At 36.2% G+C, this 12,298-nt stretch overlaps 1 protein-coding gene across 1 annotated transcript in view; it reads right to left on the bottom strand.

The window, feature by feature from the left end:
* Positions 1 to 12,007, bottom strand: part of KCNJ3 (potassium inwardly rectifying channel subfamily J member 3) — a 191,998-nt gene extending 179,991 nt beyond the window's left edge. Inside the window, exon 1 of the mRNA XM_063429530.1 lies at positions 10,374 to 12,007. Coding sequence (XP_063285600.1) covers positions 10,374 to 11,045 — 672 coding nt within the window. The 5' untranslated portion in view covers positions 11,046 to 12,007. The remainder of the gene's footprint in view (positions 1 to 10,373) is intronic.
* Between the last annotated feature and the right edge of the window lie 291 nt (positions 12,008 to 12,298).

The following is a 12,298-nucleotide window of genomic DNA, read 5'->3' as shown; positions in this document are numbered from 1 at the left end:
AATACCATTCAAGGTTAAGTTTTAAAATTCCACTGATTCTAACACTAATTTTTCTTAACTGGGTACTCCTATCAATTGTGTGTTCTATCTCGTATATAATAAATTTGTATTAAACTAAGGGGTTACTCCCCCCCCCTCCCCCCAGCCACCTCCCCCCCCCCCACACACTACAGGAGCTATACTATAATTATATTGAATTCCTTGTTATCCTATAATTATTTATAACGTGTTTTGTTCTTGATTTTGCAGCTTATTGAATGGTTTATTATCCTACAACTAGCTAACTCTGCTACAAATTGCCATATATAAACCATTCAGCAGAAATATTCTAGCTATTTACATGAAAAATTATTCTTTCACATTTGTTCCAAAAGTGATAAACTTTAGCCGTCTAAGCATCACAATATGGGGTGTATGTTATGTAATAATATATATATAAAAGACAATAATATTTGAATAAAAGACAATAAGTTTCACAGCAGCTGGAATGTCGTATCCCTGTCATTCCAGCTGCTGTAGCATGCTACACACAATACAAAACTACACATAAGAGTATAAAGAAAGACATAGGCAAGACGGCACATAAACACAGTTTGTCTTTGGCATTGACAAAGGGGAAACCAGAACTGCTTGTTTCTTTTGGGAACCTGTGCACATTTGGCATATAGTTGTGTTTCCTTGAATTATTTTTGTCTCTACTTATATTTGACCCTTGGTTTGAGCTATATGGTGCAGAGTTAGCAGCACAGAGTCAATAGGTTATTTAATTTTGAGTTTTGGGTACTGCAATAACCCTTCATCTATCTCAAAGAAGCCACATTAGCAGTTTTCCAGTCCCTAACCCCTTGTCCAGATGATGAGTAAACAGAGGGGGACAGAATTAATAAACAAATCCATTAATTACAGCGTACCCATTAATATCAGACAGTACATATATGTCTCAGGGGAGCTCTAACTTTAATTGATCCTGTGATACATTATTTAAATATACTAATGAATAACATAGCTAGTATTAATACGTTTCAGAAATAGTCTAATGTCCTATTTGTATTTATTTAATTCTGTTATGAATCATATGAAGGTACCTGATCTTGCATTCATTACATAATTTAACGAATTTAATGGATTTGTATTAATCGCTATTGCCTTTCTGATAGGAAGCCAACTATGTTTTATCTTTGCACTCTACAATGATAATTAAAGTTGAATCTAACCTAACCTAAACAATCACTATTTGCATTTATGTCAATACATGCTACCAAGAAATATTATGGAATTAATGCACTTTTAATGTAGCTATTTTATTTCAAACCTTACTGGAGAAAATTTCCAATATTCATAAATTCTTGGAAATGTTAATATTTTTTAGTAACATATGGTAATATATGAAATGTATTTATTTGAGTTTATGTATAACACAGTAATCATCATGTTTTTTTCTCCAAATAAAACAGTTATTTAATATAGTGCTACAAATAAACAAAAAAAATGACTTTGCAGTGAAATGATATACAATTCTGAGTTTCCTTAATTTTTATTTATGGTAATTTTCAGACTTAATTAGTAACAATACCAGAATGCCTCTCTTTAGCTATGTTTTGGATCTCTAGGCTGATTTGCAGATTGAGTAATATAAAGGACACAATGAAGGATTTTGTTATAAATGCTACACAGATTATTTTAATTTCAACTCATTCAGATCAGGTTATCGGTGGTCTTCAAACCTCTGTGGGTAGGTTTTCTACTCCATTTCCTCAGGACTACAGGGCTTTAAAGGAGATTTATTAAATAAAAAATAGTCAGTTGCTCTCAGTCCTTTAGGGAAAACAGAACTGTGAATTACAATTTTGCTATTTAAAGTGACACCCAAGGGCATTCAGTAGCAAGGGGTGCAGCTGCTATGGGGCATAGCTCCACAAACCAATCAGTCCCTAGTCAGTTCAGCCAACGTCCTGCTCTCCGCCTGATTCACTTTTGGCACAGAGCCCCTTTCTTTGTTTCCTTGGAAACAGAACTCTGTAGAGAGAATGCCCTTGAGCTGCTAAGTTATAGAAGGTGGAGGGTGGAAACAAATTCTGCCTTGAGGTCCAACACTTTTTAGTAACAAATGTACATGTGTTCCACCGCTGAACACGACTTCATGCAACAGTGACTGACAGCTGGGTTGCCAAGCAGTACCTCAGCAGATTCAGCAGTTAGAGCATCGATGGTGTGGATAAAACGTGTTTCATTGTGCTGCATAACTCATTTAAAGATAGCAATTTAAATAGATCAATAACAGGAATACAAGTCATTCAATAATTCAGGAATACAAGTCATTCAATAAGATATATCTTATCCCACGCTCTACATATTTCTATCAAGATTTAGCTGCAATTTTTAGAGAAACTGTAATGTTTACATTGCAACACTAAGATAGCCTCTAGTGGCTGTCTACCAGACTGCCACTAGAGGCACTTCCTGGAGTTAACCGGACTTTAGGTTGCCTTTAGGGTGACAATGGATGTCCTCATGCAAAGCATCAGTAAAATCCCCATAGGAAAGCAGGGCCTAATGTGCACGTGGTGCCGAAGGTGGAGCACCGCCCTAGCACCAAGGAACATCAGCGCTGGAATTGGGTAAGTGTTGCAAGGGGTTTTTAACCCTTCTTTTCTATGAGCCATTTTGTTGGTCTGTCTGAGTGTATAATAGAGCTCCCTGGCAATAATTTCCCAGTAATGAATTGTTAAAATACAAAAAATCTGTTTAGAAATGAATCCTGTGTTACATTTTAGTTGCATGAATTATTATTAGTAAGTCACCTAAAATTTCCCAGAACTGCCCCGTCACTGGCCACACACCCTCTCACACCCCTAAAATGAATGTGTCCCTCATTGTTCATTTGAAATGGGAGGTATGCATTTGCAATGATCTTTAGTTTCTTTTTTGGAACATACAATGGGATATTTTGAAATATTTTGTACTCTTCTTCAGATTTTTGCACCTGCAAGCAAACTTGAGGGATTTAAAGTGCGATAAAATGAGCAGACAATCAAGAGGACAAGGTCATTCTGACTTTTTCAATCAATGATTGAGGAAAGTCTGTTAAAAAAAAAAAAAATCATTTTCGATTGACTTGAAAAGAAGCTAAACTAAGGTGTCATTAAGAATACCGTTATACGGTCAAACTTGACTTTTAGTGGATTGAACCTTTATACGCTATGAACAAGAAAAAAACGATAAAAGTGCAGATTTGCTATTAAACTCTATTGAATAGACTTCAAAACTGTGAACAGAGCGTATTGACGTTTTCCCTGTGCACTTGTGATTTATGTAAAGATACTTCTCAGTTGTCAGGTTCACATCAATTGCAGTGTGCTTAATACTAATATAAAGAATTATGCAATTTGCCAATTCTTTATTTATTGCAAAAAAAAGGGGGATAATGCAACATGGAGAGCATTCTGAGCAAAAGAACATCTAAGTATATTTTTAAACTGCTGTGCAAGGTTTTAGCCTGCCTTGATTGCGTGGCATAAAATATAATCCACCAAACTAAATCATAAGCACTATTTTCTGCAGTTCCAGTCTAATGCATCAGGGTTTTCTATTAAATATTTTGTGTCTGTGTCTCAAAACTTATGTAGAAGTCTACTTAAGGGCTGTACGGGCCATTTCACTCATGCTCGAGCTAAAGAATTGTTTATTTATGAGTATTTACATTTAGAAAATGTTGCAGGTCTCTGAAGGACATGTGTGTGGTCCAAAAATTAGTTTTGCATTATCTTAAATATGTTGATTTGTATTAAGGGCTGTATGTCTGTTTGTGAATTATTATAGTTAATACAAGGTAGCAACGTTTTTGGTACCCAGACATTTTTTACTCATGACCCATGACTAATGATAAGCTTCTTTTTCCTGCTTGGTTCATTTTCAAATCTCTAGTGATTTTTTTTTTTTTGCACAAAAATGTAGGGCACGACAGAATCGAGGTTATTCACTAAAACTATTGAACTGTCAGCAATTTAATATGAATAAATTTCAAATTATAGAATAAAATTCTACAATCTTCAAGTTAGCTTAGTTTCCAGATCGGCTTTTTTGGACATATATTTTAAATGTACCTTTAATTCCTTTGAGATCCCAACAAGCCAAACTTTAGTGAATAACTCTGAGGGTCTATTGCCAAAACAGCAACAGACGGTGTCTACTGCACTGTAATCATTACAATGAGCTCTAGTGGTTATGGTGCTATGTTTGACCTCTTAAATTAAAGTTAGCATATTCATTAAACAGTGGGCAACTCACATGACATGGAGCATAGTTCTGCTCCAGACAGTGTCTAGAAGTCCTCTATAGCCCAGATTTGTCCATTATGCAAGGTCCATGTTTGTATATTTTGTCTACTGTTTTCACTTTGCATATGGGAATTTAGAAACCTTCCCTCCCAGAACCCATTCTTTAAACATTTTCCAAGTAAGATTTGAAGATAATAAGGATACAAAAGAATACATAATAGTTTTTATCTCTATAGGACTTAAACAAAAATAAAACAAATCATGGAAATTATCTATTTTCCAATCTGTTTTGTAACATAATATTAGTTCCATGACATGTTGATTGTAAACTATACTTACACAGACAGCGAGCTTAAGGGAGGATTACCCAGGGACCACTGCATTAAACACAGCATGGGTGCAAATCAACACAATGGGGTGGCTTACCAAGAAAAAAAATATATGATTCTGAAGCAAATGCTAAGTACACTACATATATATATATATAGGTTTCCATGGGATTGCTCCTATATTTAGTTTTTTTTTAACCAAGAATAACACTTGTTTTTTCCTTGTTAGATATTCCTTTAGTCTAGGGAATGGCTAACAGCAAATGGAAATGTTAGGCCTGTCTATAGCATTTTATTCCTACCGAAAATAGCAATACTGACTGTGAGTTTGAGAGCCACTAGATGTGGCAATAGACAGCTATGTAAACACTGTCTTTTCTATGACCCAGAGCCACTGTATTAAGCTTTAATGGTTCTGGTACCTCTAGTGTTCTTTTAACTTTGCTATTATTATTCTCTTCAAGGAACACTGTAAGCACGGAGACTACTTCAGCTTATTGAAGTGGTCTGGTGCAGTGTCCCTGTCCCCCTTAGTAGTGCAATGTAGAGCAACGCAGTTTTAAACTGCAATGATTTATTTGCAGGACTAAGACTGCCTCTAGTGGCTTCTGCTTGCTAAGTGACTCACCTAACGGATAGTGGATGTCCTTACGCTCTGCAATGCTTTCCGATGGGGAGGGCCTAATGCTCTTGCAGCATGCGCCTTAGCCCCCGATCTGATGATGTCAGAGGAGGTGGAGCACTGACCCAGCGCTGAAATAAGTGTTAAAAGGTTTTTTTTAGCCCTTTATATACCGGGGAGAGCTTTGTATTAAGGCAAAAGTCTATTTTCTTAGTCAACAACTCAAAGCTGTACCTTGGAGCTGAAATGTTTGATGCATAGCCCTGTATTAATAAAAGGGTTAATAACTGGATAAAAAGTTATACTATACATGTCTTTTTTCATTTTGGCTGATTCATTTATATTTTGATAACAAGACTCGATGTAGTTTATTCTCGAATCTCGAATTTGGTTAACTTGGAGATTTATTACAACTGCCCTATTTTTGGTGTAAATGGCTATCGTGGATTGTTATATCACTGTTTAGTGACTAGATCGCAAAGCATTGTGCTATAGAATTTGAAATAAAATACCAGACATTGAACTCTGACTAAAGCCAAAGGATCTTTACGTCCTGTTTGCAATGAAAACTCGCATGAAATAGAAGATTAGCACAATAAGTATGTGTTCTAACTTCAATTGGGCAATGTATCAACATGCATTCAAAGATATCTGTTCTAAAAAATCAATTTGTCTAGGTTAAACATATTCATTATAAAACTAACAGATGTTCTAGACCACATTCTAGATACGAGGAGCCTTAAGATAAAGTTGGAATAGGCAACTATTATGCCAAAAATAAGGCACTTGCTGATTTTATCTCTTCCCCTGAGATCATGATGGCACATGCACAGAAAATGAAAAAAAAAAGCATTTTTAGAAATTACAATTACATTAACACAATTTATTACTAAATTGAGAAATTTCATGAATGCAAAGTGAATGCAAACTGAACCTCAAATGTAAGGCCAAAATAGCCAAAAGTAAGAAGCATAGCTAACCCGGAGAATTAAGCTACTGTTGCCTAAAATGTGAAATTCACTTTGCAATAACAGCATTTTTCAGTTTACTGAATAACTCTATTTATTTATTTATTAAGTGCAGAGCCCTTTAAGGGCCAAGTATATTATGAGCACGTATATGCTTGTGCTATGTTAATCATAATCGTAATAACAATAATAATAATAGTGCATGCTTCGATCTAAAGATATGTGTTTAATCTTTTGTGACCTCTGAAAGGGTTAACCTAGCTGAGTCCAGTATATTCCGTGTTGTCAGAGCAAGGCCTGCTCTGTATGAATGTATGTCAAGAGAATTGCCTTCTTTTATTTTATAATTGAGCAAGCCTGAGATATTCCCAAGTGTACGGTCAGCAGGTTGCTTCGTAAGATTTTCTAATTGTGTACCCTTCCCTATGCAGATAATGAAACAGCTGACTGTTTGTAAAGAATATACTGTGTACAAACGCTTAATGATTTATTTTTTGTGCGCGTTGAGCAAATTACGCAGGGACATAATGTACGCAATCCCTCTAAGAACCAAGCAAGATTGGAAAGACGTTTAGATGACCTGAGTTTGCTGAACCTTAATTGCCCAAAGGGGTCTCCTAAATCCCATGTCCCTAATAATGCCCTCCACTTGCCTAAGATATAATGCATTGAGATCTTATCACTATGTAGTTTATGAAAAGCCCACTGCAAGGCACAGATCATCTTTCAACCATAATTTGCAAGTTGAACCATGTATAATTTTTAAACAAACACGGTGAACTATAGTGTGATTCATTGAACTGTAATTGTCCATTTCCTTAATTTTCATGCTATGACAGCAAAGCATGATATTAAATTAACCTTTTTACTGCCAGGGGGTCCATTAGCAAATTACAGATGAAAAGACAAGAAAATACTACATTTTCATAATGCCCTTCAGACATGATTATGGTTCTACTGCTGCAGTGAATAGTTTTGTATAATTATCAAATAAATGAGGAAACATGGATATGTTCATGTTAATCGGTATATTTATACTAGATATTTCAATTAATTGTGTTTCCCTAGCCACATAACATGGCTAAGGGGTTTATTCACTAAACGAGTGAGTTATCGAATACATTTTATATGGTACGGCAAATTAGTCAATATGGGGGAAAAAAACACTAACTTGGCTGAGCTGCAGTAAGTTTTCCTGACTTACATTTATAAACATAAACTGGGAAGTTAGTTGTCAAATTACCAAATCTTAGTTTTAGTAGGAGCCTCTTCAAGACTTTGCTCGGCCAACTTGATATTGATTTTGTACCTCAATTACTTATTGTAAAAATGATTGAATTTTTAACATTGCAAAGTGCAGGGGAATATATTGGTGCTATATAATGATAATAGTAAAAATAGTTCAATAATTAACAAACACACATACATATACACAGACAGACGTATATTCACATGTACATGCTCACATAGCTATATGAATACATAACTTGTACATGCACAAGTACATAAATATAAAACATACCCAAATATACAAAAATGTCCATACATTTACACACAGAAATACATACCCACAAACAAATAAATATACACGTACAACAAATGTACATACATGTACATCAACACACACGCCATTGTTGAGTAAATGTCTTTAAATATGCATATTTGTTGATTTAATGGGAAAAGGTTGATTGGATAAGTGCTAAATATTTACAGCCTAGCTTAAATTAAAATCAACCCATAAGTGGCACAAACCATATTAAGGCTTTGATTGCTCTGCAGGGCTTTTTAACCTGAAAGGTGCTGATGAGTGACTGCTTAACATTACCTTATCAACATGCTTGTTGAAGAATGAAATGCTTGGAAAATCCATTTGCCTAGCAGAGAAATCTGCTCTACTCAAGTGTGACAATTGTATAACAACTGAAGGTCAATATAAATAAGGCAACAGAGTATTAACAGGGCAAACAGTTGTCTAAATATGTCCTATTGTTTCCTTCCCTAAACAAATAGGAAGTGTGCTTTGAGGCTCAAAACAAATATAATGATATATTATTATTATCATTATTATTATTATCATTAAAATGCATATTATTGTTCTTTCCCTGCTTGAAACATGTAATATAAAAAGAACAACTGGACAAGGGCCTTCATATTCACTTGGTTATCGTAAGGGGCGGTGAGCTACCTGTAATACTTGGGAGGGTTGGTTTGCCTATTTTACCAAAGGTTCAATCATTAAGAGCAGAATACATATTTTATTCACTGTATGGCAAGTTTAATTTTTTTAAATATTTTTTTTAGAATTCATCAAATCAGAGAAGAGCTTCTGATTTGCTTTTATTTTTTTTGTTCTCAGCACAACTTTATTAGTATTTGAATTGATAAAACTCACCCCCGCTCCTCTCACACCCCACACCTTTGCCAGTCCTTACATTAGCTCTGATTACTCTTAAGGATCCAATTCAATCTACTGACATTAACAAAGCCCATAACGAATCCATCCCCATTTTTCCAACTAGTCCACAAACATACCCCTTCTCAGTTTCCAATCACTGCACCAATTATCTTATCTTGTCCTCTGTTCGACCCACCTCTGCTAATTCTCATTTACTTCTCATTGACTGCACCATTGCTAGTGAAAGCCCTACCTCGTCCTATTAGACTTTATCCTAGCCTCCGATCCTTTAAGACATCACTAAAAATGTACCTCTTTAGAAAATATTGCCATCCTACTGGGTGATTTATCTCATTATAACAGTCCTCATATCTCCCCACACATAACCTATGCATCCACAGTCCACTCAGCTCTTTCTATCCTTCCAATCTATATTGCCTCCATGCATGACGATCACAAGATAAAGGCATTATATCTATTATCGTCTCTTCCCCTTTGACACATGGTTCATCCTCCTGCATTCATCTACCCCATCTTCTCAGTACTGGTTTGACTATGGTCCTATTCACAACTTGTTTCTCTCAATATTTGCTATAATATATCCCCGGTGTATAATTGTAAAGCACTGCATAATATGCACAATACAAATTATATTACTAGTAACTATGGGCCCAGAAGGGGAGTTACTGTTATTCATGGTAATGGTTCCTTTAAATAAGCTGTGTTTAAAGTAGAAGGCCATTGTCAAGAGAACTTCCATGATTATGGTAGGCAGGAGAGACCATGTTGTTTGTGCTGATTTGCATGTTTGCATGGCATCCTGGGAATGTTGCATACATTAAATGATACAGACAAAATAGCTTGTATTTAATTTCCCTTATGACTTGTGTGTTACACCAGTATATTTTAACATTATTTAGGTTAGGATTAGGTTAAATAAGTGGGATAATTTTGCTGCTCTTTTCTCTCTCCATAATTTTACTTTGGTCTCCAAAACCTTCAGAAAGCAGTAGCTATAACCAGCTGAAAATATCATTAAGGGTTTTATTCCTCGATAGGAAAGGAAACAGTAATAGGGAACAGTAGGAGAAAAAATGTTGTTAGTGCCTTATGAACACATCAGTGTGTTTTAATGATTCATAATATAATATATTTCCTCCAAGTGCTGTGCTCTCAATCATTAAGTGGCTCTATGTTGTTATTTAATCGTGCAGTAACATTATATGAAAGCAAGAAAAAAATTATAAGACAACCCACACACAGACACACACACAAAACACACACACCCTCACTGTCTCTTACTTCAAATTAAATATACGAATTACTTGGATGTTACATATATTTAGGAATATCTCTCGATGGAGGAGAAGAAAAATCATAATTTTGGAATTTATCAAGCCTATGTCTCTCTCTGCAAGGAGTGATGGAACCACAAGAATTAAGTGGGCAGTAAGAGCACATGGCTATGTCAACATTTCATTTGGGCTAATTATTTAATATGCTGAGCAGCTGTCATTCCTACCTTCCTACCTTTTTCTCTCACAAATGAAATGGTATAAAATAAAATGATGTTGTGTGTGTGTGTGTGTGTTTATGAATTTGTGAGTGTAAATGTTTATGATTAACATATTTGTGTGTGCAAATGGTTATACCTCAAATATAATTGTGCATGTGTCTGTAAACATTTATAAACTGTATGATGCAAACAGCTATAACTTTACATACTATTTCATATAGCTGAATAAAAAATAAAGTGAATAATTTATTTTATTGAATACTTACTTTGAGCAATTTACAGCGGATCTGTGCAGAAACCATATGGCTGTTTCGAAGATTACCCACCCTAAACATTAAAGTGAGTTTGCCATCCCTCATGGAGATTACTGCGTGTTCACTGAACATCAGAGTCTCTGCTCTCTTTTTGGGTTGAGACATTTTTATGAACATACAGCCGATCAAAAAGGCATCAACTATGGAACCCAAGATGGACTGAAAGAGGAAGAGGATAATTCCTTCTGGGCACTTGTCAGTGATGTATCTGAAGCCATAACCGATGGTGGCTTCTGTCTCAATGAAGAACAGGAAGGCTGATGGAAAGTTGTAGACGTTGGCCACACAAGGCGTGTAGTTCACATCATGAGCTCTATTAAGGTCCCCTCTCATGTAGGCAATGACCCACCACATGGAAGCCATGAAGAGCCAAGCTACTGTGTAAGTTAAGATGAAAATGAAGAGATTCCAACGCCATTTCAAGTCTACAAGGGTTGTGAATAGGTCAGAAAGATACCTGCTGGTCTCACTCCCCAGATTCCCATGCTGGACATTACACCTGCCATTCTTTTCCACAAACCTCTGCCTCTTCTTTTTTGGAGCAGCTTGATTAAAGCCAGTGCCACTAGATGAAGTGGTGACTACCTGATAATCGTCCCCAAATTTCCTTCGGAGTGCAGACATAATATGAAAAAAAACTGCCAGATTAAATGGATATGGAAATCAATAGCTGATTATATAGTCTTCTTCTCGTTCCTCTTGTCTGAATTATGCTCTATGTTCTTTTGGTTTTAGGTTGATAATGATGATGATGATGATTCCTAGTTCCTATTCCCAGATTATATCATTCATGACCATCCATTGAGCTTTCTCCTGATTCAGTCGACACAGCTGGCTACCAAACTGATTCAATGTATCAATTTGTTTCTTTTCTAAAGACAAAGCGAAGGATCTCATTATCTCATCTCCAGATCCTCATCATTTGGCTTGGGTTCTGCAGCACTGCATGTCCTACAGGCTTGTTGGTGTTGCCTGGAAGTTGGCATACAGAATGGGAGAAGAAAATAAGCAGAGGAACCTTATAAACAGTGAGATCCAACCCTTTAACTCCCTGGACTGATAAAAGTATCTTTCTGGATTCTTATCAAGAACCTTCTTCTTAAAACTGTCACTGAGCAAAATGCACATGGGTTCAAGCAGAGGTCCAGCTTCTCCCTCACAGCAGCATAGCCCCCTCCCCCAAATTGAAGATTACCAGAGCAGAACTGTTCTGTCGTTTGGCTCTAAAGATTTGAGCCTTGCATGGAAAGGCTGAGGGCACAAAGGCTGCCTTTCCACACCAACCCACTCTCTTCCTGGGATGTTGGTAACAAAAGCCCTAATGAGCCTAACTGGGTTGTTTTATCTCTCTATATATATTTTGCTGTATCTTTTATACCTTTCTGTTCTTGATAGTGGCTCTTTAGAATGCAGGTGATGATGCAGGTGGCATTTATAGTCCCAAGGATCAAGCAGGTTTTGCAAGAGTTCTTTTCTTCTGGGGAGGTGGTAAAATCATGGTTGTGCTGAGTGAGAGAGAATGTGTATGTATATGGGTGTATGTGTATGTGTATGTGTGTGTTAGGCAGAATGGAGATAGTGTTGGTAAAAATCAGCTGCAGCTTGTATTAGCTCCTCCTGCTCCTCCCCCCTCCCTCCCTATATCTCTCTCATTTCTGCATCTCCCAGACTGCAGTGCCCAGCACTCCAGATCAAACAATAGAGACCAAGCAATGTATGCCTTTAATTCTCCAAACAATATAAATACATCTATACAGAGCACATATTCAATGCATAGTGAACAAGTGGGGGCAGAAAGGGGAGACAATCTACCATTCCAGATAGCAGGTAATATGTATGGGTTTGTGTATGTAAGCCTACATTCAAATGTGTGTGTG

The sequence above is a fragment of the Pelobates fuscus genome, chromosome 8 (genome assembly GCF_036172605.1).
Source record: "Pelobates fuscus isolate aPelFus1 chromosome 8, aPelFus1.pri, whole genome shotgun sequence".
Lineage (NCBI taxonomy): Eukaryota > Metazoa > Chordata > Amphibia > Anura > Pelobatidae > Pelobates > Pelobates fuscus.
Note: the sequence above shows the minus strand (reverse complement) of the source record. Positions and strands in the feature narration are given on the sequence as shown.